Genomic DNA, 24,390 nt, shown 5'->3' on the forward strand with positions numbered 1-24,390 from the left:
AGGGGGTTCATTCGCATATCATCTGCTGAAAGTGTATACTCATATCTATGTCGAGTCCAATTCATGTTGTGACGGTCCAGCTCGTCCACTGGCAGGCCTTCTTCGCGTAACTTGAACCTGCAGAAACCACTAAAGGCATTTTGCAGAATGATATTAATAAATGGGTATAGAATGACCAGGGAAACAGGGCATAAGGCTTTCCCAATTTGGCTTACCGGATATCGTTACCTATCTATGACACTTTTTCCATCACCACCTCTCGTCTTCTTCATTCCCATCCAAAGGCCAATACATCTTCTTCATCCCTGCAAACTCATCAAGCCAGCATGAACAATGCCGAAGCTGGCGAGATCCTGTACGGCCTTGAAGGCACGGACGTCACTCTCGATCCACCATCCGAGCCACTTTTCCACCTGTCCCGCCAAACCTGGGTGATCGACAAGAAGCTCTCTGAACGGTCTCACTGGATGACGCAGCAGGATGTTACTGATGGCCTTGGACTTCCGTTTGCAGCTGCTAAGTTTCTCTGCCATTGCAAAGAAGACCCCAGCAAGAAGGCTTTTATGCGGATTTATCTTCAGATCCCTGTCGCTGGTACTCAATATCAGAGCGCTCAGCTTCGACAGAAGCAGGCTGCTAAGCCACAGCCGCACCTTGAGTTGACGACCTTGAAAGCGCTCAAGGAATTGGGATGCGATGTTGTCCCTGACCTTCTTGCTTACCAGGAGGGAAAGCAAGACGAAGATAGTATTGTTCCGGGAGGTTATATCACTTATGTGGTCTGGGATAAAGTCCCCGGGGAGCCTCTGAGTGAAGAAGAATTCTGGGAGCTAGATCTCGAGTCACGCCAGGCGATCCGCGCTAAATTTCGTGAAGCTTATCCGTAAGCTTACAGAACTCCCTGCCTGTCGTGCTCTCAATTGACATAAACTCAGAAAGCTGAGGAAGTGCGGTTACCTGCCCCGTATGCCCACCATGTCGAAGATCATCTATGACAAGGCCACCGGGAATATGTACGCTCTATCTGTTGTTGAGTAGCGACTATAAGCTGACAACAATTAGGCATTTCTCAGGTTTTTCACGCGCAGGCCGTACTGACACAAAGGAAGAGTGGCATGACAAGTACTACGTTCAGTTTGCGTTGGCTGAGCCATCTCTGAAGACAGACTGGGTCAAGGATACCAGAGGGTGGACTTGGTGAATCATGATTCTTTGGATGGTAGGTAATGAATATGCTGTTGCTCGTCACTCGTACTTCGTGCGAATACCACATGGTGACCCACAGACTGGATTGGTCAGTGTCTGACCGGTGGCTCATCTGCGGCTGATGCAGGCGTTAGTGCTTACGACAAAAGGATTTCCTGGCTTTCCATCCAATTACCTCTCGTATGTAAGCATTTGGGGAATGCCTGCTCATCCAGTAGGTGGACTGTGGACATAGCGTCGATGCTCAGCCTCATGGCGGCTGTGCATAAGCCTGGGGCATCAGGCTACGACATTACCATCAACACCAAATATCAATCATTAACCGGCCTCAGATAAACAACATCATACTCTGCTAGTGAGACTTATCTCTCTCCAGACAACTGATCAATATGAATCTCCCAAAAGCTTCCGAAGAGGCAGCACCTGCCTACCATGAATTATTCGACACAGAACCTATTAATCAACCGACAGCCACATCTTCCAGGACAGTATGTTTTCTCTACGCTTGATATAGTTAGAGCCTCGAACTGACTATCTCAGCATCAATACGCTGCTGTCCCCGACAACGACCTGGACGAAAATCTAAACGTCGCAAGCCACCACGATGTGGAGTCCCACCCTCAAGACTCCTCAAATGAGCCTCCGCAGTTAGACCCTACAAAACCACATTTCCACTGCGAGACATGCGACCGCCAGCTTGAGCGCCGGCAGAGAAGGGAGACAGAGCGGGAATGCTGTCGGATAGTTGCGCTGGTGTTTATTGTGGCCATTATCTTCCTGGCTTTGTTGGGGATTGTTGTTGCGCGGAGTGTGACATAAATGGATTGATCTGAACTTTAAGACATGGCCCTTGGGATCAATTCCTCAGTGGAATGGAAGCGAAGGTGTTATTTATCGATAGTTGTGTAGGAGTCTTTTGCGCGTGGTCGAAACTCAATTTATTATCTATTGTGTCAATGACGTCTACACTCTTATTAACGCCTCCCTCCGTCAACGACCTTCAAAAGACCCATAATCAATATTCTCCCGTAAAAACCATCATCTAGGAGATTATTCTCCATTTAGAAACCATGTCCGAAAGTAAGCCATCTCTGCAAGGCTCATAGTAAGCCCCGCTGATGTGAAAGACACACATACCTCCCACCATACTGGATTCATGGATCGGATGCTCCATCACGGACATCATGGCAACGAACAGGAGCAGAACGATCAAAATGAACAACAAGAGCAGCAGCCTGAGGTTCAGCCTCAGCAGGGTGCCCAACCCAATCCACCGGTGAAGGAAGGCGAAAGGAAAAGTGTCGGGGACTACGTGGACGAAGAGCGGAAGCTACTGCAGGAGGGAGACACATACGGTGGACTCATGTAGGCTATTCTGTGTAAGAAGTGGATACCATTATTAGTGCAGTCCTGGCGTTGGGTTATGCTGGTCGTCATTCTATCCTGAGTATCAAGTGAATCCCTTCAAATTGAATTTCTATGTACAACGCAGTAGAGAAGAAATCTCTCATCCTCCTCTCTATATCTTCTCTTGACTTGTAAGTCTCACCCCTCGAATTTTCATGCCATACACCTGAGTCCTGCCCCCGACTGACCTGTATGGTCACGGTCTTTTCGAGCGTACGGGATCTACTGGCTTGGCTACATTTGTCCACTTGTCTTACAGTGGGATTTCATACTCTGCGAGCAGAGGGTTTCTGAAATATTATACCACCATGAAATATGATATGGCATTTCTGTACTAAGAGTATATTGTCCGGACACCTGTTTATAATCGTACTATTTGATTTCCATAGGAGCAATATGACTGCTGGCGGTGGGCAGCGGGGGATATGCCTCTGAACCAGGACATCTAAAAAGGCAGTAATCAGCCAGGAGGTGCATTGATGTTTTAATATATGTTCTAATATTCAAGCTTACTACATGGCAATATTGAAGATGCTCGTGATTCGCTGATTGAACGTGGCATAGCCTGCCAACTGGAAAAGCTGGGGCATCATTGCGGATTCTTACCGAATTGGGTATATAACATGGCCAAGACCGGCTGAGGGTCCGGACTCAGCCGCAGGTCAGACGTTGATGATCTGCAACCGCGTCTGAGATGATGTCAAGCGTTTGTCCAGTATGTTAGGATGTAATCGAGATATAAATATGGCCGTAGCCGCAAGTAATCCATTCTGCTTGACAGACACCAACACAACCACTACAATAGCAAAATGCGAGTGCATTTGTTCTCTCTTTCCTTTCTGGCAGTATGCAGCACCAGCGTGGCCAACCTCCTTGGTCCGGTGTATCCTGCCCCTAGAGACCTCAGCAGCAAGTCAAGCCGAGTCGCAGCTGGATGGAAAGCTTTGACAGGGAGGCTACACAGCGAGACCTCCTCAGGTTCCTCTTTGCTGAAGAACCTCACCTTTTCCGTCGGTCTCTTTTCCATCCATGATTCAGCAGCGGAGTCGTTGCAGTTTCACTACACCTCCTCGGAGATCCAGAATGCCCCAAACGGCACCAGAAAGGTCGACGGCGACAGTATCTACCGCGTAGCTAGTCTCTCGAAGCTTTTCACCGTTTTTGCCGCGATGCGTGAGCTCAACAGTGAGCAATGGGAACGGCCTCTGACGGAGGTTATTCCAGCCTTCGCCGAATACGTCAAGTCCAGAGCCAACGCGGACTCAGTCTACTCTACCCCCTGGGACCAAATCACCCCCAGCGCCCTTGCTGCGCAAATCAGCGGCGTTGCACGCGATGTCCTGCCATGGGACGGCGGGGATCTACTTCTGCAGTACGCAATTGCGATCCTGGCCGGCTTGAACCCCGTGCCTGCAGCCGTCGATCCAGCAACCTATGGTCTTCCCCCTGTCGATCTGAACGATGCTCTATCACTGTCACCCTGTCTGGCGAACGTAAGCGAGCCGTGTACTGGACCTCTATATGCCGGTGGGGCAGCCAACGACGCACCTGTTTATCTCCCTTGGACGAGCCCAGCGTACTCGAACAACGGATTCATCCTTCTCGGTCTGGCTCTCGCCAATTTGACCGGCAAGTCTCTCGATGAGATATACAAGCAGAGTATCTTCGATCCGCTGGATATGCATTCATCCTACTCTGCTGTCCCGGGAGCGTCTGAGTTTCCCCGGTCTGTGATTGCAGGCGATTTCACCTCTGGCTTTGGCTATGACGGTGGCATTTCCAAGTCGTCGGGAGGGATCTACTCGACCACCAATGACCTCGCAAAGTTCGGGACAGCGATCCTGAACTCCACGCTCCTGCCGCCGGTCACAACACGCAGGTGGATGAAACCCGTTTCACACACGGCCGACCTGCAGTATTCCGTCGGCCGCCCGTGGGAGATATACCGGTACAAGCATGCCGAGTCCGGCGTGGTCACGGACCTGTACACCAAGCTCGGGGATGCAGGGAACTACGGCAGTTTTCTGGTCTTGATTCCTGATTTCGACGCTGGGTTTAGTATCATCGGGGCCAGCGCGTTGGCGACGCGATCGAACGCAACGAGTCTTCTGGCGGATCTTGTCACGGAGAGTATCCTCCCTGCGTTGATGGAGCAGGCTGCGTCCGAAGCGAAGAAGAATTTTGTGGGGAAGTACACGAGCGATCGATTGAATACCTCGCTGGCACTGGATGTCAGTCCTTCTGGAAATCCAGGCTTGTCGGTTACCTCGTGGGTCAGCAACGGGACGGATCTCATGCCCCTCCTGGGTATATTACTCGGGAATGAGAATTCGAGGCTTGTGCCGACGATTGTGTCACAGGGCACCGGGCAGGTGGCCTTTAGGGCGTATACAGCTACACAGGAGAAGTCCGGAGGACTATTCCAGAGGAACTTTGATGTGAATGACTGGATTGTCGTCGGCAGCGGGGGATACGCGACTAAATCACTGGCAGAATTTGTGTTTGAAGTGGATGTGCAGGGAAAGGCGAGCAGGGTGGAATTGCCAGCTTGCAATGTGACTCTTCATAGATAGTTGTCTGTTGTCTGTTGCCTGCTGTCTGTTGTCTGATTCATAGAAGTACATAAATCCATCAACATAAATCGCAGATGCATACAACTACTGGTCATCAAGAAACCCACTGATAAGCCAACACCGGAATCGTAAACTCCTCCGCCGTGCACGTCGCATTGAAGAACGCATCATGCACACAATGCAGCTCAAACTCCGTGCTCCCAGAGTACGTAATCTTACTCCCATTGTTGCAGGTCAGCGCATGCCCCGCCCCAAGGACATAGTCCATCTTTCCAACAGAAGTCTCATAATTCGAGCTCCCGTAGAACGAGACGATGCGCCCGAGCCCGCGATCCTCATACCCGCAGTTACTATCCCCGTTCCCGATATCATGCACCCGGTACCCGATGTACTGGTCGTGGCACTGCAGGCCGTCGGTGAAGTCGATGTCCAGCGTCTCAAGCGGGCCGTAGCCCCATGGATGGTAGTTGGGCATGCCCGTCCAGCAGAGGTGCACCCAGGAACCGTTGCAGGTGGCCTGGTTGGGCTCGCACCAGCCGCCGGTGCCGGGGCAGAGGCAGCCGTAGGCGTCGATGTCGGCTTGGTTGTGCACGCAGTCGAGGCTGTGGGAGCCGTTGTACCACTGGAAGTTGTTTACGGTCCAGGTGGGGATGGGGCAGCCATCGGGGGGTGTGATGGACTGGGTGAGGGCGGTGGAGGTAAAGGCCAGAAGGCCGGTGAGGAGGTTGAGTATGGTCATTTTGATGGTATGATTGTCTTGACTGCTGATGATTAGGAAAAAGGGAGAGCGGGGGGGTTATGACTTATATAGATTCCTGCACAGACTGTGGAAGCGGCAGGATGTAACCTGGTGGCATGGTAGAACGATCTGAATCGACAATGACCTGATTGTCGACAGTGGATCGGGGTTCACGATGAACCTGACTCGATTCTTCATCGCTTCTGCAGCTCTGGAGCCAGCGGGGATTGAATCGCCAATCAGCGGTAGATATTTTAGACACTACTTAAGACATGTCTCGAATTGACTGCAATCATTGGTACAACGCATGCCGATTTTCTTACTACTTCTTACTTAATCCTTAGGCCTCCCATCCTTCTCCATTGAAATTGGGGCAAACACACTTAGATCTCACGGGTGGAGCTTATGATGCTTATTTTAGCGAGACCTGCAGTATGCATTGGCCACTTATGCATCGGTATCACATTGTGACATTGGAATACTCAGTAGGTTCTGCTAGAATTGTGTGTGGGCTGACAGGATCGATGCCATTGTCTTGTTTGCACGTCGGAACTATCATATGTTTACTCCATTTTGAATCCAGATATACAGTATTCGATGGGTCATTTTGTGAAGATAGAACGCATCTGTTAAATGCAATAACCCTAGCTGAAAAGGCGTCCGGACGATATACTTCTACTGTAGGGATTCCATATCACAGTCATGGTAGTATATGCTGTGGCATTGTCAGACTGGCCACACGCCTCCTCGGAATTATCTGCGGTTTCTGGTCATTGTACGTCTCAGTCATAGTCCTGAAGCAGGTTTGGAAAACATCAAGCTGATTGCTCTGTGCTTTAACTGCTTCCGTTTCTGTGGTGAGACACCTCAGCTCTCAATAGTAACAATGTCCACTTCTGTATCTCTGCTCTTTGGAAAAGCGGTTGAATGTAATCATTCGGCGTGGGTGTAGGAATCCGCCATTGTTCCGGTTCGCCCATGTGTTGTAGAAGGAGAGCACGATTGGCCTGGAGGTCGATTCATCATCAGGACTCTCAGCAAAGCAATGCAATGACTGGCTTCCCGTATAAAAAGGAGTTTTCGCAGGGGTGGGTTGCATGTAGGCATGTCTTCGCCCATGTATCGGGCAATTTGGGCTTCTCAAGGACATCCTCGTTCGCTTCGGAGAGATCGGTCTTGTCCCAACATGCATGACGTTCAACTGTCCGTTCCCAGTGAAGGGCACATTGTCTGCAATTCGACTTGTTCGGCTGTCACATTGTCACTTTGGGAAATATAGACTAAACTCTTATTATTAGGTTTCCGTTCGCAGACCCAAGATAGAAGGATACTAACCCTTTCGTCCATTCTGTTTCCAGACTTCCATACTGCCCCTGACATGGCCTCCTTAGGTTTTGGTCGATTCTGGGAGAATTGCCGGCTTTATGGAGGTTATCTAGCTATGAAGGGAAACTCTCGCGAGACATATTGGACTATCGTTCGAAAAACACTTGAAAAGTTCCTGATAGTCTTCGTGAAACGACAACAGAGATCCACTAAAAGGCACTCGCGGACACAAAAGCGGCCAACACAAAGCAAGAAACATCGCTTTCGCGGTACACATTCAACAAAGGGAAAACAGGCTGGCGCGGATAGTATGTTACACCACACAGGCAATTCGCAGAAGGGATGTGGCAAGGGAGCACCCAATGACCCGAGTGTAGGTAAGCCCTGGGTTCGCAGGATCCAAGGCTCGCAGGGACACTTACAGAATAAAAACTTTTCGAAACTGCGGGGAGGTGAATGGTACATACTTTTTCCAACTCTAGCCAGGTGTCGGCCATATTTGGAGTATCTTAGGCCTCGTCCGACATGTTAATATTTGCCCTTTTCTTCCCCTTCTCGAACATGCCCCTAAGCGACGGCATCGACTTCTTGCGCAAGCCAAGAAATTTCAGTCAGACGCAAGAGGGCCAGTCTCCGAGGCCTTGGTGACCACGCCACTGCACATGGGCGACAGGCTGCTTGACCACATGGGTGATTAAGCCCAATGCAACTCCTTGCTGAGGAATGTCTGTACAACATCAGTAGAGCAACCGGGACAGTTTGCAGCATACAATGCGCGTACGATGCCTGGTGCAGAGAGTCGAAACTGGTTCTCCTGGCCCTCCGCCCGAGCAGCTCCGATCCTGTCTAGTTCGGTGGATAGCGCGGAATCCATAGGTCTGATGGTAGCAAGATAAGTCTCCAGGATGGGACATGGCACATCCATCCTATTGTTTGGAGGCAGTTCAATGATCATGTGGCTAAATCATTTCGAATTGACGGTCGGTAGATAAATCCAAAAGTCGGCAGTATGAGCTTGAATCCCTAGATGAGGGGCCCTAGCTTAGCATCGGCCTTGTTTGCCTGCTTAGAGAATTGCCGCCATGACTTGTTGTGGCCCTTGAGTTGTTCATGACAATGTTTCCGCAGATGGGGGAACGAAGGAGCAAGTACCAGCATGCTCCGACTCGTAGCATTCACTGCTTCCGGTTTAAGTTTCAGATTCAAGTTTTTGTGAGACATTGAAACAAGACATTCACTCTTCCTGGTGTATGTATGTACTTTCATTACTCTGAATACTTTACAATCCACATTTCTAGCTTCCTGAATTTCCATATGGTCTGTTGGACGAAACTTGCTGCGAGACGCCCCTGAGGCAGAGCATGCTAGAATTGAGGGAACACTACTTCCTATGAGCATAACAGACTGTTCCTTTTCTATGGCTAGTTAAGGGACTGGAAAGGGACTGGCAGAGCTTTTCTTTTAATGAAAACCTTTATTATTTATTGCTTATTGTTGGACATAGATTTGTTCTCTCAAACTGTGACTAACATGTAGTTGTTCCGAAACAACGGAAAGAGATTGAGGTCAGGATATGACCATATATAAACATATGTAACGAACCGGGCAGTGATCCGGGCCTTCTGAACAGACTAGAATAGTCAAACACGTATACCCTATTCATATCAAACAACGCTTGATTCAGGGGCCTTCCGGTCCTCATCATCAGGGGTTGTATATTTGGGACTTTCCCTGGGAGTTATCAATCTCCTCATCCGGTCCTCCAATTGTGGCTCAGCCTAGGCCTCTGGGATTAGACACTATTCATATCATCTGAGCATGTATGTAAGTACCTACCCAGTCAAAGAGCACCCATAAACCGAGGGTCAAAAGTATTAACGACACTGCAATTGGAAGAAACCATCTCCAGTCGGGATTATCTTTCAGAAGGTTTATATTCATCCCGAAAAGGCTCTTGGTAGATGAGTCAGTAATCATGAAAAGCATATATTGATTCCCTGGTTGTAGGTACACTTACCGACGCGAACATAAGGGGAAGGAATATGAACTTAACGATTAGTCTGCGAACCGGTAGTTTTGAATTGACTTACAGTAATCCAAGTGAGGCGTTTGATGCTTTTCGCCTCGCTAATGGAAATCCATGCAATTTCCTATCAACCACCGGTCAGTTGGATCGAGAGTAGATGGCGGGATGCACTCACAATCTGCAGTAACTCACGAATACTTTGCTCGATGCGAGCAAGTCCCGAACCCACTTCCTGGTCCATCTCCCGGATTATTTCCCTAAGTGGGCCCTTCTGATCCCCAGGTTGCTCTTTCCGCAAATATGGGTCGATATTCACCACATGTGTGAGACCAGCAATGTGGTCTCTGAACCAACTTTGCAGCTCAGCGTGTTGTTCTGCCTTTCTCTGTAGGCTTTTGAGGACAGTCCGGCTTCTACCTTCTTTTTCGACCTGGTCTAGTCTCTTTTTCGCCAGTCGAGAGAATCAGGTCAGTCCGCGAATCTAGGGATCAGGGTACACTTACAATTCTATTGATTACGTCCACCAGAACCGATATCCTCTTCCTCCATTCCCCGGCAACTTCGGTCATCAAATCTCTGAGAAGTTCTCCATGATGCTCGGGTACTTCAGAGTTCGAAAGCGTGCTGATGTATCCATATGCAGGCCTAGGTTCCATTTCCCTGATGGTCCAGGCTATCTCCAATATAAATGGCTTGGAAATGCATATTTCTAATGGAAATAGCTCGGAATGGCGCGTCAAACCAGGCAAAGATATACTTAGCTTGAACAACTGAGTTTCACCGCACTGGCTTGGACACGTTGGCCGAAAGAATCGACAATATTCGCCATATCCACGGCTTAAAACAGGGTCCTCTTTGATCTCATGGCTGCGAAAGTCTGGTATTTTCGAACCGCTAATGAAGAGGCTGGTAGAGTCAGTACTAGGGAAGACTTTTTGCCGAAGGGTAGACGGTAAATCACCGTAATTTTATCTCTCCAGACTGCGGGTTCCACAGCTCTCGTGCTTCGTCATAGTCACTGATCAGAAGAAGGGTTTGGTAAGGGGCCCGAGAATTGCTAGTCAATTGGACGCAGAGCGGCTTTGGTTCTCTGATTTTGAACAGGCTTGCAGTTGACACATCACTGAGGTTTGCACCATTTTCGATCAGAAGCTTGACAATATCCTCATTGTTGATTGCATACTGCAAGGGCGTTTTCCCGCTATTGTCCTCCTCATGAACGGAGTCGAGTTGATCTCCATAATTCGGATGTAGAAACTCCTCAACAAAACGTTTTCTCCCTTTATGACATGCGATGTGGACGGGATTCTGACCTTTCAAATCCCGCTTGTTGAGATCGTACCCTTGCCCTAGAAGCTTGCGTGCGAGGTCCAAGGCTTGTTCTTCACCCGTGCCATCAGCTTCGTCCACTAAAACATGCATCGAATATCTGTCTTTTTCCTTGAGTAGATTTACCATGTTCATGTTGCCAAGCTTCAATGCCTTTATCAAGGGGGTCATCTGATGTTTCATCTTGTCACGAACGTTGGGGTCCGCTCCCGAATCCAGAAGTCGTCTAACAATTTCTTCGTCTTCAAATTCCACAGCCCACGAGAGAAACGTGCGGCCGTCCGGAAGTACCTCGTTCCAAGGGAAATGACTTTTCAGCTGGAATATTAGATTTCGCGGCCCAGTACGATCTTTTAAGCCAGGCTTCGAGAATTGAAACCGGTGCGGCTCCTTCTCTCTTTGCGATGACCTGGTCTGAAGGTATCGTTCCCACCAAGGACAACTGCCCATATCGGCGTCGTGGGGTAAAAGGTAGCTCATACAATTTGGCCATCCTCCAGTTGCTGCACACATCAGTGGAGTTTTTTCCTCATCGCCCTGCGTGTTGATTTTGGCACGACCAGACTCAACGACCAGCTTCACGAATTCTTCATTTCCAATAGCAGCAGCTAAAGCCAACGGGGTGTTTCCTTCGTCGTCTGTTAAATTCGGATCTCCCCCGGCCCGCAGGAGTAATTCAATCATGTCATTATAACCGGAAAGGTGTTGGGAGGCACATATGCCTGGCGCAGTGCCACGTATGCTTCGCGTAGTGGCCCAAAAGAATGGGGTACGGTTTCGATCTTCCCGAGCATTAGGGTTGGCTCCATTCTCCAGCAGCAATTCCACGAGGTTGTACTGGCCATTCTCAATGGCCAGCGAAAGATCAGTTCGGCCATCCGGGTTCTTTTCGTCCGCCTCCACGTGCTCGTTCTTCAGGATAGCTTTGATCGCATTACGACTAATGGGGTACGGACTAGATTGAAAGGCTGCTTCTCTCAAAGACTTCCTTGCAAATGCAGACCTATGTGAACTGAAATCTTCCATGTCCCACGCTTGCCTCCCCTCTGTTGATGCGTGCTGCGGATCCGCGAGCGATTCGTCTTCGGAAACGTGTACAGACTGGGGTGGCGATGGCTGGTCAACTTGAGTGTTATCCATATTCGGACGATCAGCAGGCATAAGCCAAACGTATTTCTGGTTGGTAAATGTCAAAGTCGGTACACCGAGAGCAGAGAAGCAAAGACGAGTTTCTGACGATGACGAAGTCGGCGGCTTAAAGCAGGATCCGTGGCAAGGCACAGCCAGCGGCCAAGCAGCTAATGCAAGGCTCTGCTGTTACCAGCCTTTCAGGTAGTAGTCGAGCCGCCCAGGATTACAATGTCCGACTGCTTCGCTATCCAACGTGGCATCAGCCTTGCGATGACAAAAACAGCCTTACCATTACAGCCTTGCTGTAGGCATTCAACCAACCCTCCTCTCACCAGACCACCACTATTGCATGCTATAGGTAGCACCTGGGCTATATCCACAATGCCAGACATAGTTGGCCTGACGTACCGTGAATATCATATCATATACAATAGCACTGAATGAACAAAACTCAATGAGAAGAAAATGTTATAATTGCGTCTACTCCTCATAAAATTACAACGACAAGACCAACTCCTTCAACTTCATGAAATCAGGAACACCAAGACCAGTGACTGGATCCCAGCCCGCAGTAGCGTTCCAGTGCGCGCCGGGGATGATACCACCGCCAGGAACTGGTTTGTTGGTCTGTGGGTTGATACCATTACAACCGATTGAGCTTCCGGCCGTGATGTCGGTAAATCCTTCCGCCAGTACGCTGTAGAGCAATGGGTTGAGGAAGCCGAGAGTGGACTTGCCGGCGCGCAGACGCGCGTCGTTCAACAGTCCGACGATACCGGCAAAGACGGGGCAGGCGGCGGATGTGCCGCCGGACTTGTAATGTTTGCCCGTTAAGACGACCTCGTAGCTACATGCTGTTAGGATGCGGACGTCAATGAAAGCAGGGACACGTACTCTGGAGTCAAGCTATGGGCTGAAACGTCAGGGAATCCACGGCCCTTGAAGTTGGTGTACTGCGAATAGTACTTCTTGGTATCCTTGGTAATGTGGTCGTTGAGGTAATCCTCTACCGCGGAATACTGGTACCAGGGACGGCTGAAGTAGTTGCTGAATCCACCCGAACTGGCGTCCCAGGCAACTTCAGGAGCATAGGACTGGGTACCACCAACTGCGGTGATGAAGGGGCAGGTGCCCGGGAATGTGGGAGTGAATTGGGGCGTGTTAGTGCCGTCATTGGACATGCACGCCGAGCCGATTCCTGATCATGTTAGCTTGGGAAAGACTGCCGGATGATCTGTGCCTACCGGTGTCTCCAGAGGACTCGAGAACAGTGATACCACGAAGACCCATCAGGCCGATTAAGTTGCACACTCTTCTGGCGTAGTACTCGGGGACAGTCTAATAGGTTAGTGTCTGCCTATACAGCAGAATTGGGAGGTCGCTCACCTGCTCATCATCACCATACGAGTTGGAAATCACCTGAGGAAGATGCGAGTTGGGTTTGGAGAGCAAGTACTCGTAGTACTGCAGATAGGGCTCATTCTGGTTATCCGCAGCGGTGGGTTCGTCCACATTGGGAACAAACGGACTAATTCATTTTAGCTGGCTCCCTTCACCCGGGGGGTCTGGCTTACGGTGAACCGCCAGTGATAAACTCCACGACCGGCAGCGGGTGGCTGACGGCTACGATCAACTCCACGTCCAGATTGGCCTCGCCGAGAGAAGCAGTAGCCCAATTCTGATCATTGACACCACCGTTAATCAATTCGACCGAGAAATCCTGGGGTGGGATGTTGAACAGTTGCTCATAAGCAGCCAAATCTGCATAGTTGGCTGACTGATTCAAGAAGCTACCAAAGCCGACTCGACTTCCCGAAGATGCATCAGGCTTGTAGTCGCCGAGGTTGTACATCTCCACCAGACAGTCGGGAGTGATCAGGTTGGCGCAAGAGCTGTTGGTGGCTGCCCGCCTAGGAAGGGCTGGAAGCTTCACTGCGTGAGGTGGCAGTGCGCTGTCTTGCTCCTTGCCAAAGAAGACAGTAGGGGCAATCAGATCGATCGACTCCGTCAGGCTGTCGGGAATAGAGTACTGCGTAGTACGCAGTTTCTGGGAAGCACCATTGCGGTAGTAGGAGAACTTGGTGTCAAAGAGCTTGTTCACCGTTCCCACAGTGGTGGCAAAGTTCACCAAGCTGCCCTGGCGAGACACTTGGGTGATCCCGGCATCCTTGAGCCATTGGATAACAGCATCATCACTTGCCGTAGGAAATAGGGTCTCAATGTCGGACTGGTCCAGCCACTTGCCGTACTCCGCGTTCCCTGGAGTTGCCAGCGTGGTCAACTTGGACTCGAGCTGGTCGAGGTTCTGCCGAACAAGGGCAATTGAGAGAGTGATCGTGTCGCTCTCCAATGCATCCTCGACGAGTGTCCAGCCACTAGGAACAGCTGAGAGCTTCTCGTGCACCACACCAAGGGCTGGGACTGCGAGGGAGCAGAGCAAGCCTGCGTAGAGAGTCGAGGAGAGCATTGCGGGAGGACTGCGGAGCCGAATGCAGAGGGTCGGATAGAGAGATAAAAGACAAAGGACATTAATCTGGATCGGCAGCCGATCGACATTTATATCTGCATGTCAGCTGGCTCGAAAAGGCGAGATTATCATTCCATGTGACGGCAGCCGGCATGATGCTAGGGGTCGGGGGGACAGCGAGGACACCCGCATCGCACCATGCAAAGTCCAGCATCTCTTTGCGGGATTTTCCCTGCAGAGACCGTAAAGAAATTAGTTCAATCTATTTAATAAATTCCACCGGAAGCCCGCAGGAGTGACGCGATACTTGTCTTTGAATTACTCCACAGATTAAAGACAGTTTTTCGGTTGCCTATTCGAGGGGCTGGAGTGCTTATCTCGGTCAAGCCAGCACAAGCATTTTTGCTCCACCCCCGCCAATCATTCCAAGCCTTTCCAGGGTTCCTCCCCAGGAACAGCCGAGCGAACCGAGGATTGGTTGTTATGGGATGTGGGACAGGAAAAGGTTACATCTGCTAGCAGAATTCTAAGCATCTTGCACGGTCGGAAACTGATCAAACTGACCAGCCGAGGGTTGTCAATGCTCCACTTTGGGACGACTCGTGGAATCCTTCTGCTAAACCGTTTAGGAAGGTGCTTGCTTGCGCGATCAGAGCATGAACCAGGATGACTGTGTCGCTGCGGTTTCTGGCGGTTAAACAGTATTGCTAGGAATACGAGGTTCGTTTTCACCAATTGGGTCCAACAAGATCAACGTTGCGAACCTAACAACCGACAAGTGGTGTTAATATGAAATCCTAGGGTCAGTTGTCAACAGTATGGGTCAAATAAATTATTTTGGACTCCTTTTCTTCATGTAGCACTAATATGCTGTATATGCCAAGCAATAGCATCATTGGTCTAGTGGTAGAATTCGTCGTTGCCATCGACGAGGCCCGTGTTCGATTCACGGATGATGCATTCTTTTTTGTTTTGTATCTCCTTTCCGCGAGTCAACAATTGTCCATTTACCATTGAATTCGTCTTTCTTTTTGTTTGCCTTCCAGTCATTGCCTTCGTTGGATTCAGAATCGCCGTACGGAGTACTTCATAAAGAATGAAAGATGTTAGATTATTTAGCGGTGTATCCGAATAGGTCAATATATAAATATACTTTCGTCGGGGCAACATATCTGATCATGCTTGGCCGGCACACTTCTAACAGACGTATACTATCTGGGTATATGACAGCCCTGCTGCATGATTATGTTCACCCTCCTCACTCTATTGGGGCAATCTCGTCGCCAGTGATGGCGAATATATACTTCGTGCCGCTATTTGCTAGGAGGAGTTCCCATGGAGAGTCCCGAATCTGCATCGATGAGCACACTTGACCAGCTCACGATTAGCGGGAGAGACAACCTACCAACAACAATCTGCTGTCCAGTCATGGATGTATTCTTTGCCAAAGTCACAAACATATTCGCGCAATCCTCCAGGTCGGTCTAGTAGAAAGTCAGCAAACAGACGAAGATATGCCGGACAAAAGCATCACCTCATGCTTTAGGATGGCCTTTTGATTGATCCACTCAATCGCCGTGTCGCCGTACTTTTTACCCTAGGAATCTCTTAGTACCAAAGAATATCTGAGCGACAACAGGGACTCACCCAATCCGTCAACAAGAGCCCCGGTAGAACAGCATTGACCCGGATCTTTGGTCCCACGGATAACGCAAGGTGCTTCATCAGGTGCAAAGCAGCAGCTTTGGTCACAGAGTAGCCCATGCTGCTTCCGTCCGGAGTGATTCCCTAATTACTCATATGAGACTTGTCTTATAGGGCCACCGAGAAAGACAACGTACTGCGATAGACGACGTCATTATATAAACACCCCCGTCAGGATTCTTGTCGAATATCGGCTTAGCCGCTTGCATGAGTTGTACATGCGACATAACGTTCACTTTCCAACACTGAGTTCGTTAGTGTCTCGAATAAGGGCACCCAGGCCGTGCACGTCTTGCCTTGTCCCATTCCTCAAAGGATAGGTCATAAATGTCCCGCCTGTCAGCGAACCGAGTCCACCCAGCATTTGCAATGACAATATCCAAGCCCGATAATTGCTCATTCGCCTCCTGAACAATACGTTGATTGTCCTCTGGGAGTTCAGAGTCCTGTATTATGTACAATACGTCAATTCTCTTCTAAAGTGCTTTCGAAAACAGACTGACCCCTTGGAGAACAATGGTCTTAATAGAATACTCTTTCGTTAATCGACTGGCAAGGTCTTCCGCGACCTCACGGCTTGAGTGGTAGTTAATGGCTACATTGCACCCCTCAGCCGCGAATTTCTGGCATATCACGGCGCCCAAGCCCCTGAACCGCCGTTAGCTTTTGGGAAGAAGGCATATGAGATGTTACCTTGAGCCTGCCGCGACGAGCACATTCTTCCCTTTGAGACTATATGGCATTGTGTGTTGGGTTGCAATCGGAGATGGACGATGGTTGAAGTGAGGTGATTCAGTCGATGACAGAAATGTTGAGACTGATGCGGGGTAGATTTGGCCCCTCTCCTCTATGCCATGCCATCGCCAGGGATACCTCGGGGCGAACGGGTACCCGAGACAAACGGATGAGCCGGTTAAGCCAGCGCTGACTGCAATTCAATGTAGCCTGAAAGTGGAGAGACTCATTCTCAATGGATTGAGGAAAAGAATGGAAATGTGTGCTCCATGAACGGCTAGACACCTCGCTAAAGCAACGATCTACGATTCGTGAGAGCTGGGAGTTAACTGAGAGCACAACACCTGAACGCTCAATTTCTGTGCATTTAGCGTGGATATCATCTGTATACAGCATCATGAACCTATCCTATCTAGACCAGCCGAAAGCAACTTGTACGCGTCCTCTATCCTTCTTTCCTGCGCAAGCCTCTCATTTTCGGAACCAAGAAAACTCGTCGGTGTCCTCCGAATAGCATCCAAAGCTTCTTTCGTGTTTTCTATGGCATCGCATATGATCTCCCGTGTTACCTTGAGGCCCGGATCGAGCAATCGTCTCACAACCTCTGCGTGACCCGACTCCCCCGCCAACCCCAGCGCTGTCTTGTCCCAGTTATTTCTGTGCCAAATGTCCGTACCTGGTACCTTCAATAGTATATTCACAATGTGACTTTCCCCTTCTTTGGCGGCGAGAAGCAACGGGGTGTCTCCGAATCTATCCAGCGGGAATAAATCCACATCATGGCGCTGCAGGAGGAGCTTCACCAATTCAGCTTGCCCATTGAAAGCTGCGTAAGCGAGGGGAGTCATGCCACCATAATCTCGAGCGTTGACATTGATATCTGGGCGAGCTAGTAAAGCCTTCATGACCTCCGGATCCACGCACCGTTGGTTAACTGCGCAGTGGAGCAGTGATTGGCAGCCGCTCAATTCGTCCGTTCTCAGATTGACGTCTACGTTGGGATGCTCCAGAAGAGCTGTAACTTTCCTGAGATCTCCTGACTTGACGGCAAAGTATAGAGCAGTCTTACCGTCACGATCCTGATAATTGATGGGGGTCTTGTTGAGAGAGAGCAGATATCGAACCACTTCTTCACTTGAATCCTCGGCGGCACGGAGGAAAGCCGTCTCCTCGTAGCTGGACTCGTAGTCTTCCAGGGTGTTGGGAAATGCCTGGATTATTGTCCTCACGATGCTGGCCTTGCCGCCCGTCAGCGCGCGTGGAAAGACAGTGGACAACTCCCTGTAAGCCTGCGGATGACGATAAAGTCTCTGGAAGACGTCTTCCCTGCCTATCATCGCAGCCACTTCTAATGGACTTCCCCCAGGAACGCCTGCCGATCCTGCATGGTATATAGGTCCAGCCAAAAGATTCACCACCCCGTCCATGATATTGACGTCAATTTCCTCTCTCAGTAACAGCTCCTTCACCACATTGTCAAATCCTCTTGCGGCGGCCCAAATCAGCGGCGCTCTCCTCAAACGGTCCCGAAAATTCACGTCCACCTCTCCAGTCTTCAAGAGCTCCCTGACAACATCCGCATGCCCTCCCCTAGCAGCCCAAAGAAGCGGCGTATCACCAGCGTTATTCACCACGTCAGCGTCCGCTCCAGCCTCTAGAAGATACTTGACAAGACATGCATGCCCTCCCAGCGCAGCAAAATGCATCGCAGTATCCCCGTTTCCGACAGTCCGTGTATTTATGTCGACATCCCTGTCGATCAGAAACCGTACGCTGTCTCCTTGTCCTCCGAATGCAGCCGTCATAAGAGGCAGATGGAGCGACTTATCCGGTTCAGCAGTATTTTTTATACGCCACGCAAGCAGATCCTCCATATCGTTGGTTCTGCCCAAGTACGCAGCCGCCATCAATGCGATACAGCTCCATTCCTCTCTCTCGTCGTCGAGGCCATCATCCATAGTTTCTCCTCCAGCCCCTGCCGGAGACAGAACACGGTCGATAAAATTAGTCCCTGCTAGGCCGACAAACATGGCTATCATCCCGCTTAGATACCTCGTTCGGAGCTCCTCGATGTCTACATCGCTCCTGTGCGAGAAAAACTCAACAACGCCGTCCACCCCCGCATTGATCGTGTCCACAAGCGGGTAAACACTCCTCGTTGCTCCCCCTTGAAGGCGACTACGCTCCACAAGCGAACATAGTAATCGTCTTGCCATTGCCATCGTCGAGGGGTTCGGCGCCCCATCGCAAATGGGAAGCTTGCGATCGATGAGCCCGGCTCTGATTGCTGTGTGGAAATGGTCGATCACGATATCGTCGAATTGTTCTGTACGGTTAGCAACTGCATTCTGGGTAGTTTCATAGGGTTTAGGGGACGTACTATTGACGAGTCGTAAGTTCAGAAACCAAAGTAGATCGGCGCGAGCGAGCATCGTCTTCCTCCACTTTTTCCAGCGCCAGCCCCATCGCCAGCTGGGGGTGGTGCGGCCGAGGATATCGTGGAGGATTTCGGGTGGGAGGACGGCCATATTCATGCTTGGAGGAATGCGGAGTAGGTACGTTTGTGAGAATACCGATGGGGTTTTCCAACCCGGTGGGGAACTAATGCAAGGAAGGTCTCGTACTCAAAGACTCATAACTTATGGATAACAGACGCGTGGAGCCATAGACTTTTTTTTTTTTTTTTTTTTTTTTCTTTTTTTCTTTTTTTCTTGTTTCCCCCTCTCCCTCACGACGGACCGGTCCCTGTTCGAAATAGTCTGCCGGCCCGTCTCGGTTCGTTGAAGGCCAGGGACCATATCTCACGTTGCTCCCGGGTCCCGTCGTGAGGGAAAGGGTGGACATGTGACGTTGAGTAACTATGATAGAAAGTGTTAGTATCTATTACCAACATCAACCGTGGTGATTGGATTTATTTACCGCCACCGGATTCTAATGATACACCAGTATACCAGTACAACTAATGCTGCTACTGCAGCAGCAGCAGCAAGCCCAATGCCGAGGAGCATTGGCGCGTCTTTCGCTGTAAAAGTGGCGGCGTGTGGCGCATCACTTACGCTTACTGACTTGTTGGACATGGTGGCAGTATGAGATGTGAATATATAGGGCTCTTTTCTTGACGAATATTTCAGGCTCTTACAGGCAGAATTACTGAAAATGAAGTCGATTTCACTACACAGAGAGATTGTCAACAACGATAATCCAGAGATGGGTGGTGTTATCACTCATCTCAAGGGAAGGAGTGGCCCAGTTCTAGCAGGTATCACGGAGGGCAAGTACTAAGAAAGGTCCACAACAGGTACACAACTCGGCGTGTAAGCCCATCCACAATGCAAAAGAACGATAACATATGAGAAAGCCATCGTACCGTCGTGGGCGTGTGTGCCTCGCGTAGAGAACGCCTGAGTTGATAACAAGTCAATGAACGCATCCCTCGATCAACGTGGCCGGTAAGTCCAGATCGGTGCCAGAGCCAGAAAGAAAGACAGCACGTAGCACAAGCTCCAGAGTTGAACCAGCATTCACTGCTCGCACGACCAGCTGCTTGCTTACGAAGCTTGGATTGGATTAAAAGGGGCGAGAACCTACTAATCCAATAACTTGATATAGTCAAGGTTAGAGCAAGTATTCAAAAACATCATTTGGTTCTAAATCACCCAGCAACTACAGATCAGATCAATTCAGCAAGACCTCAAGAGCAATCACTTCACGTTCCACCGTCAATCCTCGATATCGTTGATGATATCTACTCCCCAGATACAAGCGCGGTATACTCGACGGCTGTATAGGTCCTGCCCGTAGATGACATTAAATTTGACTGCATCCTCTTCGACCTTTACGTCAATATCCGGGATGTGGTCGGAAGGTGAGGTCCCATTCGTAGCGAGACAGCATGGGCAAAATTCAGTGCAATGGTAGCGATAAGGGATCCTGTCTGTCTCCCTCTTGCGCGAGCAGCAGCCACACGTCCTAGAGCAGCAGCCTCCACGGTCTACACATTCGCGTTTCAGCGACGTACACAGGTGCCAGCAGGAGTCGGGGTTGTGTCTCCAGGCGACGAATGCTCTGCGGAAGAGACCACTAGGCATATGCCATCTGTGGTCGCTGATGTCACTCCGGCCCTGCACATACATAACCTCAAGACGTTTTTGATGTCTCTCAGTATCATTCAACTGTGACTCCAGCTTCTGGCGATATTCCGAGTCTGATGTTTGAGTGAGAGCTAGGCGCCCCCATTCCAGCCTTTTTCCCAAGAAGATCAGTGCTTGAGCAATGCGCCGGACTCGTCTCTCCGTCTCGAGAAAACTCTGACACCAAGTCAACACAGAATGATCCGGAGGCTGTGTGTGGAACTGAAAGAAGCGAAGAAGACGCGCGGATAGTTTTTCCCCCTTTCGATCCAGGAGTGTTGCCAGTCGTTCTACCTCTTCTTGGTGACCGAATAAGTTGTCCGGCAAGCCTTTTTGAAGGCTGATTCTGTAAATCAACCGTGCCTTATCAAATTTGTCTATGTGTGACAGGAGGAATGGTGTATAGTCCTGGAGAACCTTTGCTTTTTTAAGTTTCATCTCCCAGTACTCAACACGCCCTTTCTGAGGCTGAGAACTCTTTAGTAGTTCGGGAAGTCGACTCATCTTGTAATTAGAACTTAGAAGGCATGCTTTTGAATGTATCTCTTGAATAGCCTGTTCATACCACTGCATTGTGGAAGAGATTTGATGAACAGTCAGTGGTCAGCTTGGGTAGTCAATCCCAGCAGCAAATGAGACAACCTAGATCGAAGACGCTATTCTGACATCATGATTCATCCAAGGTATTCACTTTTTCCATGTTCTATTCACTAGCTTCGTGTTCTCGGTTGCGGTCAGTAGTGAATAATAGAAATTTCACTCCACCTCTTCTGGCATAAGGGTAGACCTTCCCCCGGAACGAACTCTCCGTACTTTCCTATCTCTGAGATGTAAGACCTCGCAAATGACTGCATTTATCCCAGTTCCTAAACTCCACATTTCTATGCTTTTATTCTCAATATTAGAGAAGAATTTCTCAATCCGAAGTTGAGATCGAAAGAACTGCGCAAGTTTTACCGCGGATGAGGCGGAAGCGTTTATCATCTACAGTAAGATGCACAGGGTGAGCTTACCGATTCCTTCCTGCATTTACCGCAGAAACCGTGTACTGACACGCTTTCCTTTTTACTAGGCAAAATCATGTCCTCGACAAGCTCTTCCGACAGCGGCAACGAATCGCCCGGTCGCAGCACCTTGAATGCCCGGCTTTTCGTAGGGCTTGTGGCAGCTCTACAGGCCAGTAGAGGCTCTCCGCAACCGTCGGATTTTATACTGGTTCGTCAGCTGGACAAGAAACACTAGTCACGATCCTTGCTGATGTTTAACATTAAGCACAGGATAATCATATTATCAAGAATACTCATCCTATCGCACAATGTCTGTCAGAAACCCTTCTGATAGCGCTTCCGACTCCACCCAGGAGGACGACCCGACGCCGCGCTGGTCTATAGGCCAGTAGAGACCCTGAAGGCATGGGCAAGAGATGCCAGAAACCACCTGCCAAAAGACAAACAGGCGGAGTTAAAGGACCTCATCAGTCAGATTGAGGCCGGGCCAGAGGCCGGAAAGCCGAAGGCCATCCGCCGCCTGCGAGAAGACAGATCCGGGAGAATTTAAGCTCGGGCAGGACAGGGGGATGGATGTCTCCCGGTACAAGATCCCAATGCTGGAGACAGTCAGTAAGTCATAGTTCAGCCCTTGCTATGCACTGCTATGGCCGCAAGTAACTAATCTTTTGTGTGTAGCGGTCCGTTAACAAGGTGACCAGGGTGACCAGGGCGGACCGACCCCAGATCGAGCGTTGGAGGGTACTTTGGGGTTATCGCGAGATCCTGGGGTATCCCAAGAAACGACAGAATTGTGGTCTGAATGACCAGATAAAAAGGTTTAAATTCCAATTACTCGCAACAACCCCAAAGTACCCTCCAAATCTACAAACAATTCAGTAAGCGTCAGTGACGCACCACTCGCTGCCACATTTGTGGCAAAAGACACACCAATGCTTGCTGGCATTGGGATTGGTTGCGTTGCTGCTATAGCAGCAATAGTTGTGCTCGTATACTGGGCCTTTATGTGGATTCAGAGGCGGTAAATAAATTCATAGCCATGGTTGATGTCGGTCAAAGAAACTAACAGTTTCTGTCATAGGTACTCGTCATCACACGTCCTCCCCTTACCTCACGACAGAACTCGAGGGTATTCCAGTACACCTGGGTAACGCCTGCGAGCTTTTTCTAGGGCCGCATTAGGGGCCTGTCATTAGACACGGCAACAACAGGAACACGGTTATACGCCTTCAAATCGCCCGCTTTCGGCTGCTAGACCATGATACATTTAAATTAGCTGGCTGGGGGTATAAATATTCCCCTTCAATTTTCGGAAATGGACTGGGAAAGGGAAGTAAATTTGAGGCGGGTGCAGTGACATACCTATCTTCTTCCGCATCAGCATTGTATGTTAAAGGTTCTACGAGGCAGCACAGACTTGACATAAATGGATATGCACACAGGGCCTTTCCAACAATCTATGCTTAAATTAGACTGATGGAAAACCACCTTTGTCATTGCGAATTGCGAATTGCGGAGATTGAAGGTTTCCACCATAGGTTTAGCCATGACTCTCGTTCTTCAACAAAGATGCAGAATATTAATTGGCCCTACCCTGGCCGACTTCTCTAATATATGTATAGAATCTTTCTTTCCATCTACTCCATCCATCAAGTGATCTCCAAGCTCTTGAACAATCCGAGACGAACATCTGCATCTCTACCTTGAGTTTATGGTCCTCGACATCAACGGTACCTAGGTAAGAACTCTATAAGACTGACGGAATTCTGCTGGATAATAGCCATAAGTGCATTGATGACATTATTGTCTTCTCGTATTTACAACTGCTTCCTGGGCGCCTTCCCACCCATTTTTGGCGGCGGGAGTTGCGGACCCCCTCTGTACACCCCATCCTCATCCGCCAGGCTCCGCAACTCGCCCACGTCCGTGGTCGCAACTGAGACTGACACCGCCTGACTGTTGGCATAGCCAGCAGAGAGCCGTATACTCTCCAGCGAATCTTCAATACTGTAAACAAGGAGCAGGGTATCCTCATCTGAGACTGTCTTCTCATCGGCAACAAGGAAAGTAGTATAATCTACTACGGTATTCGCTGCGTTCTCCTGTAGAAACTGGGCGATCTTGCCTATGTCCCAGCCGAGGAAAGGATACTGGAGGGACTCAACTGGCGGCTTAGTGATAGAGTCATATGTGTACTTCTTGAGTTCGCCCGCGTCGGCTGTCATGACAAGAATAAGGCTTGGAGGTGAATCGATTTTGATTGAAGCCTCGTATGCTGTTGAAAGGATGGATGTGATAACCTATTATGTCAGTTAAGATGTGCTTCTTCCACTCAGGGTCTGAGAGGGGCTCCCTACAGTTGGCGACACCTCGTGGGTGCAGATGATGGGAATAAGGCTCATTGTGAGTGATTTGCACCTTGTGATGTCTGTTATTGATTCTAGAGTTGTGAGAGAGGATGGAGGTATTGGGTGGAAGACTATCAACCATCAAACCGCTCAGCTAAAAAAAGTGTCAAGACGACCATTCTAGCATAGTAGGACTGATAGTGCATATTCTGGTTAACAAAGACTTATAGGTACTGTAGGGTAAGACGCTGTTGCCTATGTT

The 24,390-nt window shown here is 49.6% G+C and overlaps 10 protein-coding genes and 1 non-coding gene across 11 annotated transcripts; 5 read left to right on the forward strand and 6 right to left on the reverse strand.

The window, feature by feature from the left end:
* Nucleotides 1-326: 326 nt before the first annotated feature.
* ALT_5815 (uncharacterized protein) lies at nucleotides 327-1,201 on the forward strand (the record flags this gene model as incomplete). Its single annotated transcript, XM_089599969.1, has 3 exons — nucleotides 327-883; nucleotides 936-1,013; nucleotides 1,063-1,201. The coding sequence occupies 3 exons, from the start codon at nucleotides 327-329 to the stop codon at nucleotides 1,199-1,201; spliced, it is 774 nt and encodes a 257-aa protein (XP_089455846.1).
* Nucleotides 1,202-1,595: 394 nt separating this feature from the next.
* ALT_5816 (uncharacterized protein) lies at nucleotides 1,596-2,025 on the forward strand (the record flags this gene model as incomplete). Its single annotated transcript, XM_033560106.1, has 2 exons — nucleotides 1,596-1,694; nucleotides 1,747-2,025. 2 exons carry the CDS (start codon nucleotides 1,596-1,598, stop codon nucleotides 2,023-2,025), a joined length of 378 nt encoding a protein of 125 aa, XP_033415997.1.
* A 337-nt stretch (nucleotides 2,026-2,362) lies between these two features.
* ALT_5817 (uncharacterized protein) lies at nucleotides 2,363-2,575 on the forward strand (the record flags this gene model as incomplete). The annotated part of the gene is made up of 1 exon (XM_033560107.1): nucleotides 2,363-2,575. The coding sequence occupies one exon, from the start codon at nucleotides 2,363-2,365 to the stop codon at nucleotides 2,573-2,575; it is 213 nt and encodes a 70-aa protein (XP_033415998.1).
* An 847-nt stretch (nucleotides 2,576-3,422) lies between these two features.
* Nucleotides 3,423-5,186, forward strand: ALT_5818 (serine hydrolase domain-containing protein; the record flags this gene model as incomplete). The annotated part of the gene is made up of 1 exon (XM_033560108.2): nucleotides 3,423-5,186. One exon carries the CDS (start codon nucleotides 3,423-3,425, stop codon nucleotides 5,184-5,186), a length of 1,764 nt encoding a protein of 587 aa, XP_033415999.2.
* A 94-nt stretch (nucleotides 5,187-5,280) lies between these two features.
* Nucleotides 5,281-5,925, reverse strand: ALT_5819 (uncharacterized protein; the record flags this gene model as incomplete). The annotated part of the gene is made up of 1 exon (XM_033560109.2): nucleotides 5,281-5,925. One exon carries the CDS (start codon nucleotides 5,923-5,925, stop codon nucleotides 5,281-5,283), a length of 645 nt encoding a protein of 214 aa, XP_033416000.2.
* Nucleotides 5,926-10,234: 4,309 nt separating this feature from the next.
* ALT_5820 (ankyrin repeat domain-containing protein) lies at nucleotides 10,235-11,767 on the reverse strand (the record flags this gene model as incomplete). The annotated part of the gene is made up of 1 exon (XM_089599970.1): nucleotides 10,235-11,767. The coding sequence occupies one exon, from the start codon at nucleotides 11,765-11,767 to the stop codon at nucleotides 10,235-10,237; it is 1,533 nt and encodes a 510-aa protein (XP_089455847.1).
* Nucleotides 11,768-12,232: 465 nt separating this feature from the next.
* Nucleotides 12,233-14,204, reverse strand: ALT_5821 (S53 family peptidase; the record flags this gene model as incomplete). The annotated part of the gene is made up of 5 exons (XM_033560111.2): nucleotides 12,233-12,584; nucleotides 12,632-12,935; nucleotides 12,982-13,075; nucleotides 13,124-13,265; nucleotides 13,312-14,204. The coding sequence occupies 5 exons, from the start codon at nucleotides 14,202-14,204 to the stop codon at nucleotides 12,233-12,235; spliced, it is 1,785 nt and encodes a 594-aa protein (XP_033416002.2).
* An 889-nt stretch (nucleotides 14,205-15,093) lies between these two features.
* ALT_t111 lies at nucleotides 15,094-15,164 on the forward strand. Its single transcript has one exon. It is a non-coding gene; the product is annotated as a tRNA-Gly (tRNA).
* Nucleotides 15,165-15,517: 353 nt separating this feature from the next.
* Nucleotides 15,518-16,651, reverse strand: ALT_5822 (SDR family NAD(P)-dependent oxidoreductase; the record flags this gene model as incomplete). Its single annotated transcript, XM_089599971.1, has 8 exons — nucleotides 15,518-15,555; nucleotides 15,610-15,688; nucleotides 15,739-15,801; nucleotides 15,852-15,992; nucleotides 16,046-16,143; nucleotides 16,198-16,354; nucleotides 16,412-16,556; nucleotides 16,602-16,651. The coding sequence occupies 8 exons, from the start codon at nucleotides 16,649-16,651 to the stop codon at nucleotides 15,518-15,520; spliced, it is 771 nt and encodes a 256-aa protein (XP_089455848.1).
* A 387-nt stretch (nucleotides 16,652-17,038) lies between these two features.
* Nucleotides 17,039-19,171, reverse strand: ALT_5823 (ankyrin repeat domain-containing protein; the record flags this gene model as incomplete). The annotated part of the gene is made up of 1 exon (XM_089599972.1): nucleotides 17,039-19,171. One exon carries the CDS (start codon nucleotides 19,169-19,171, stop codon nucleotides 17,039-17,041), a length of 2,133 nt encoding a protein of 710 aa, XP_089455849.1.
* A 4,426-nt stretch (nucleotides 19,172-23,597) lies between these two features.
* Nucleotides 23,598-24,182, reverse strand: ALT_5824 (uncharacterized protein; the record flags this gene model as incomplete). The annotated part of the gene is made up of 2 exons (XM_033560115.2): nucleotides 23,598-24,080; nucleotides 24,138-24,182. The coding sequence occupies 2 exons, from the start codon at nucleotides 24,180-24,182 to the stop codon at nucleotides 23,598-23,600; spliced, it is 528 nt and encodes a 175-aa protein (XP_033416006.2).
* Between the last annotated feature and the right edge of the window lie 208 nt (nucleotides 24,183-24,390).

Source organism: Aspergillus lentulus (assembly GCF_001445615.1).
Source record: "Aspergillus lentulus DNA, contig: Alt09, strain: IFM 54703, whole genome shotgun sequence".
Classification (NCBI taxonomy): Eukaryota; Fungi; Ascomycota; class Eurotiomycetes; order Eurotiales; family Aspergillaceae; genus Aspergillus; species Aspergillus lentulus.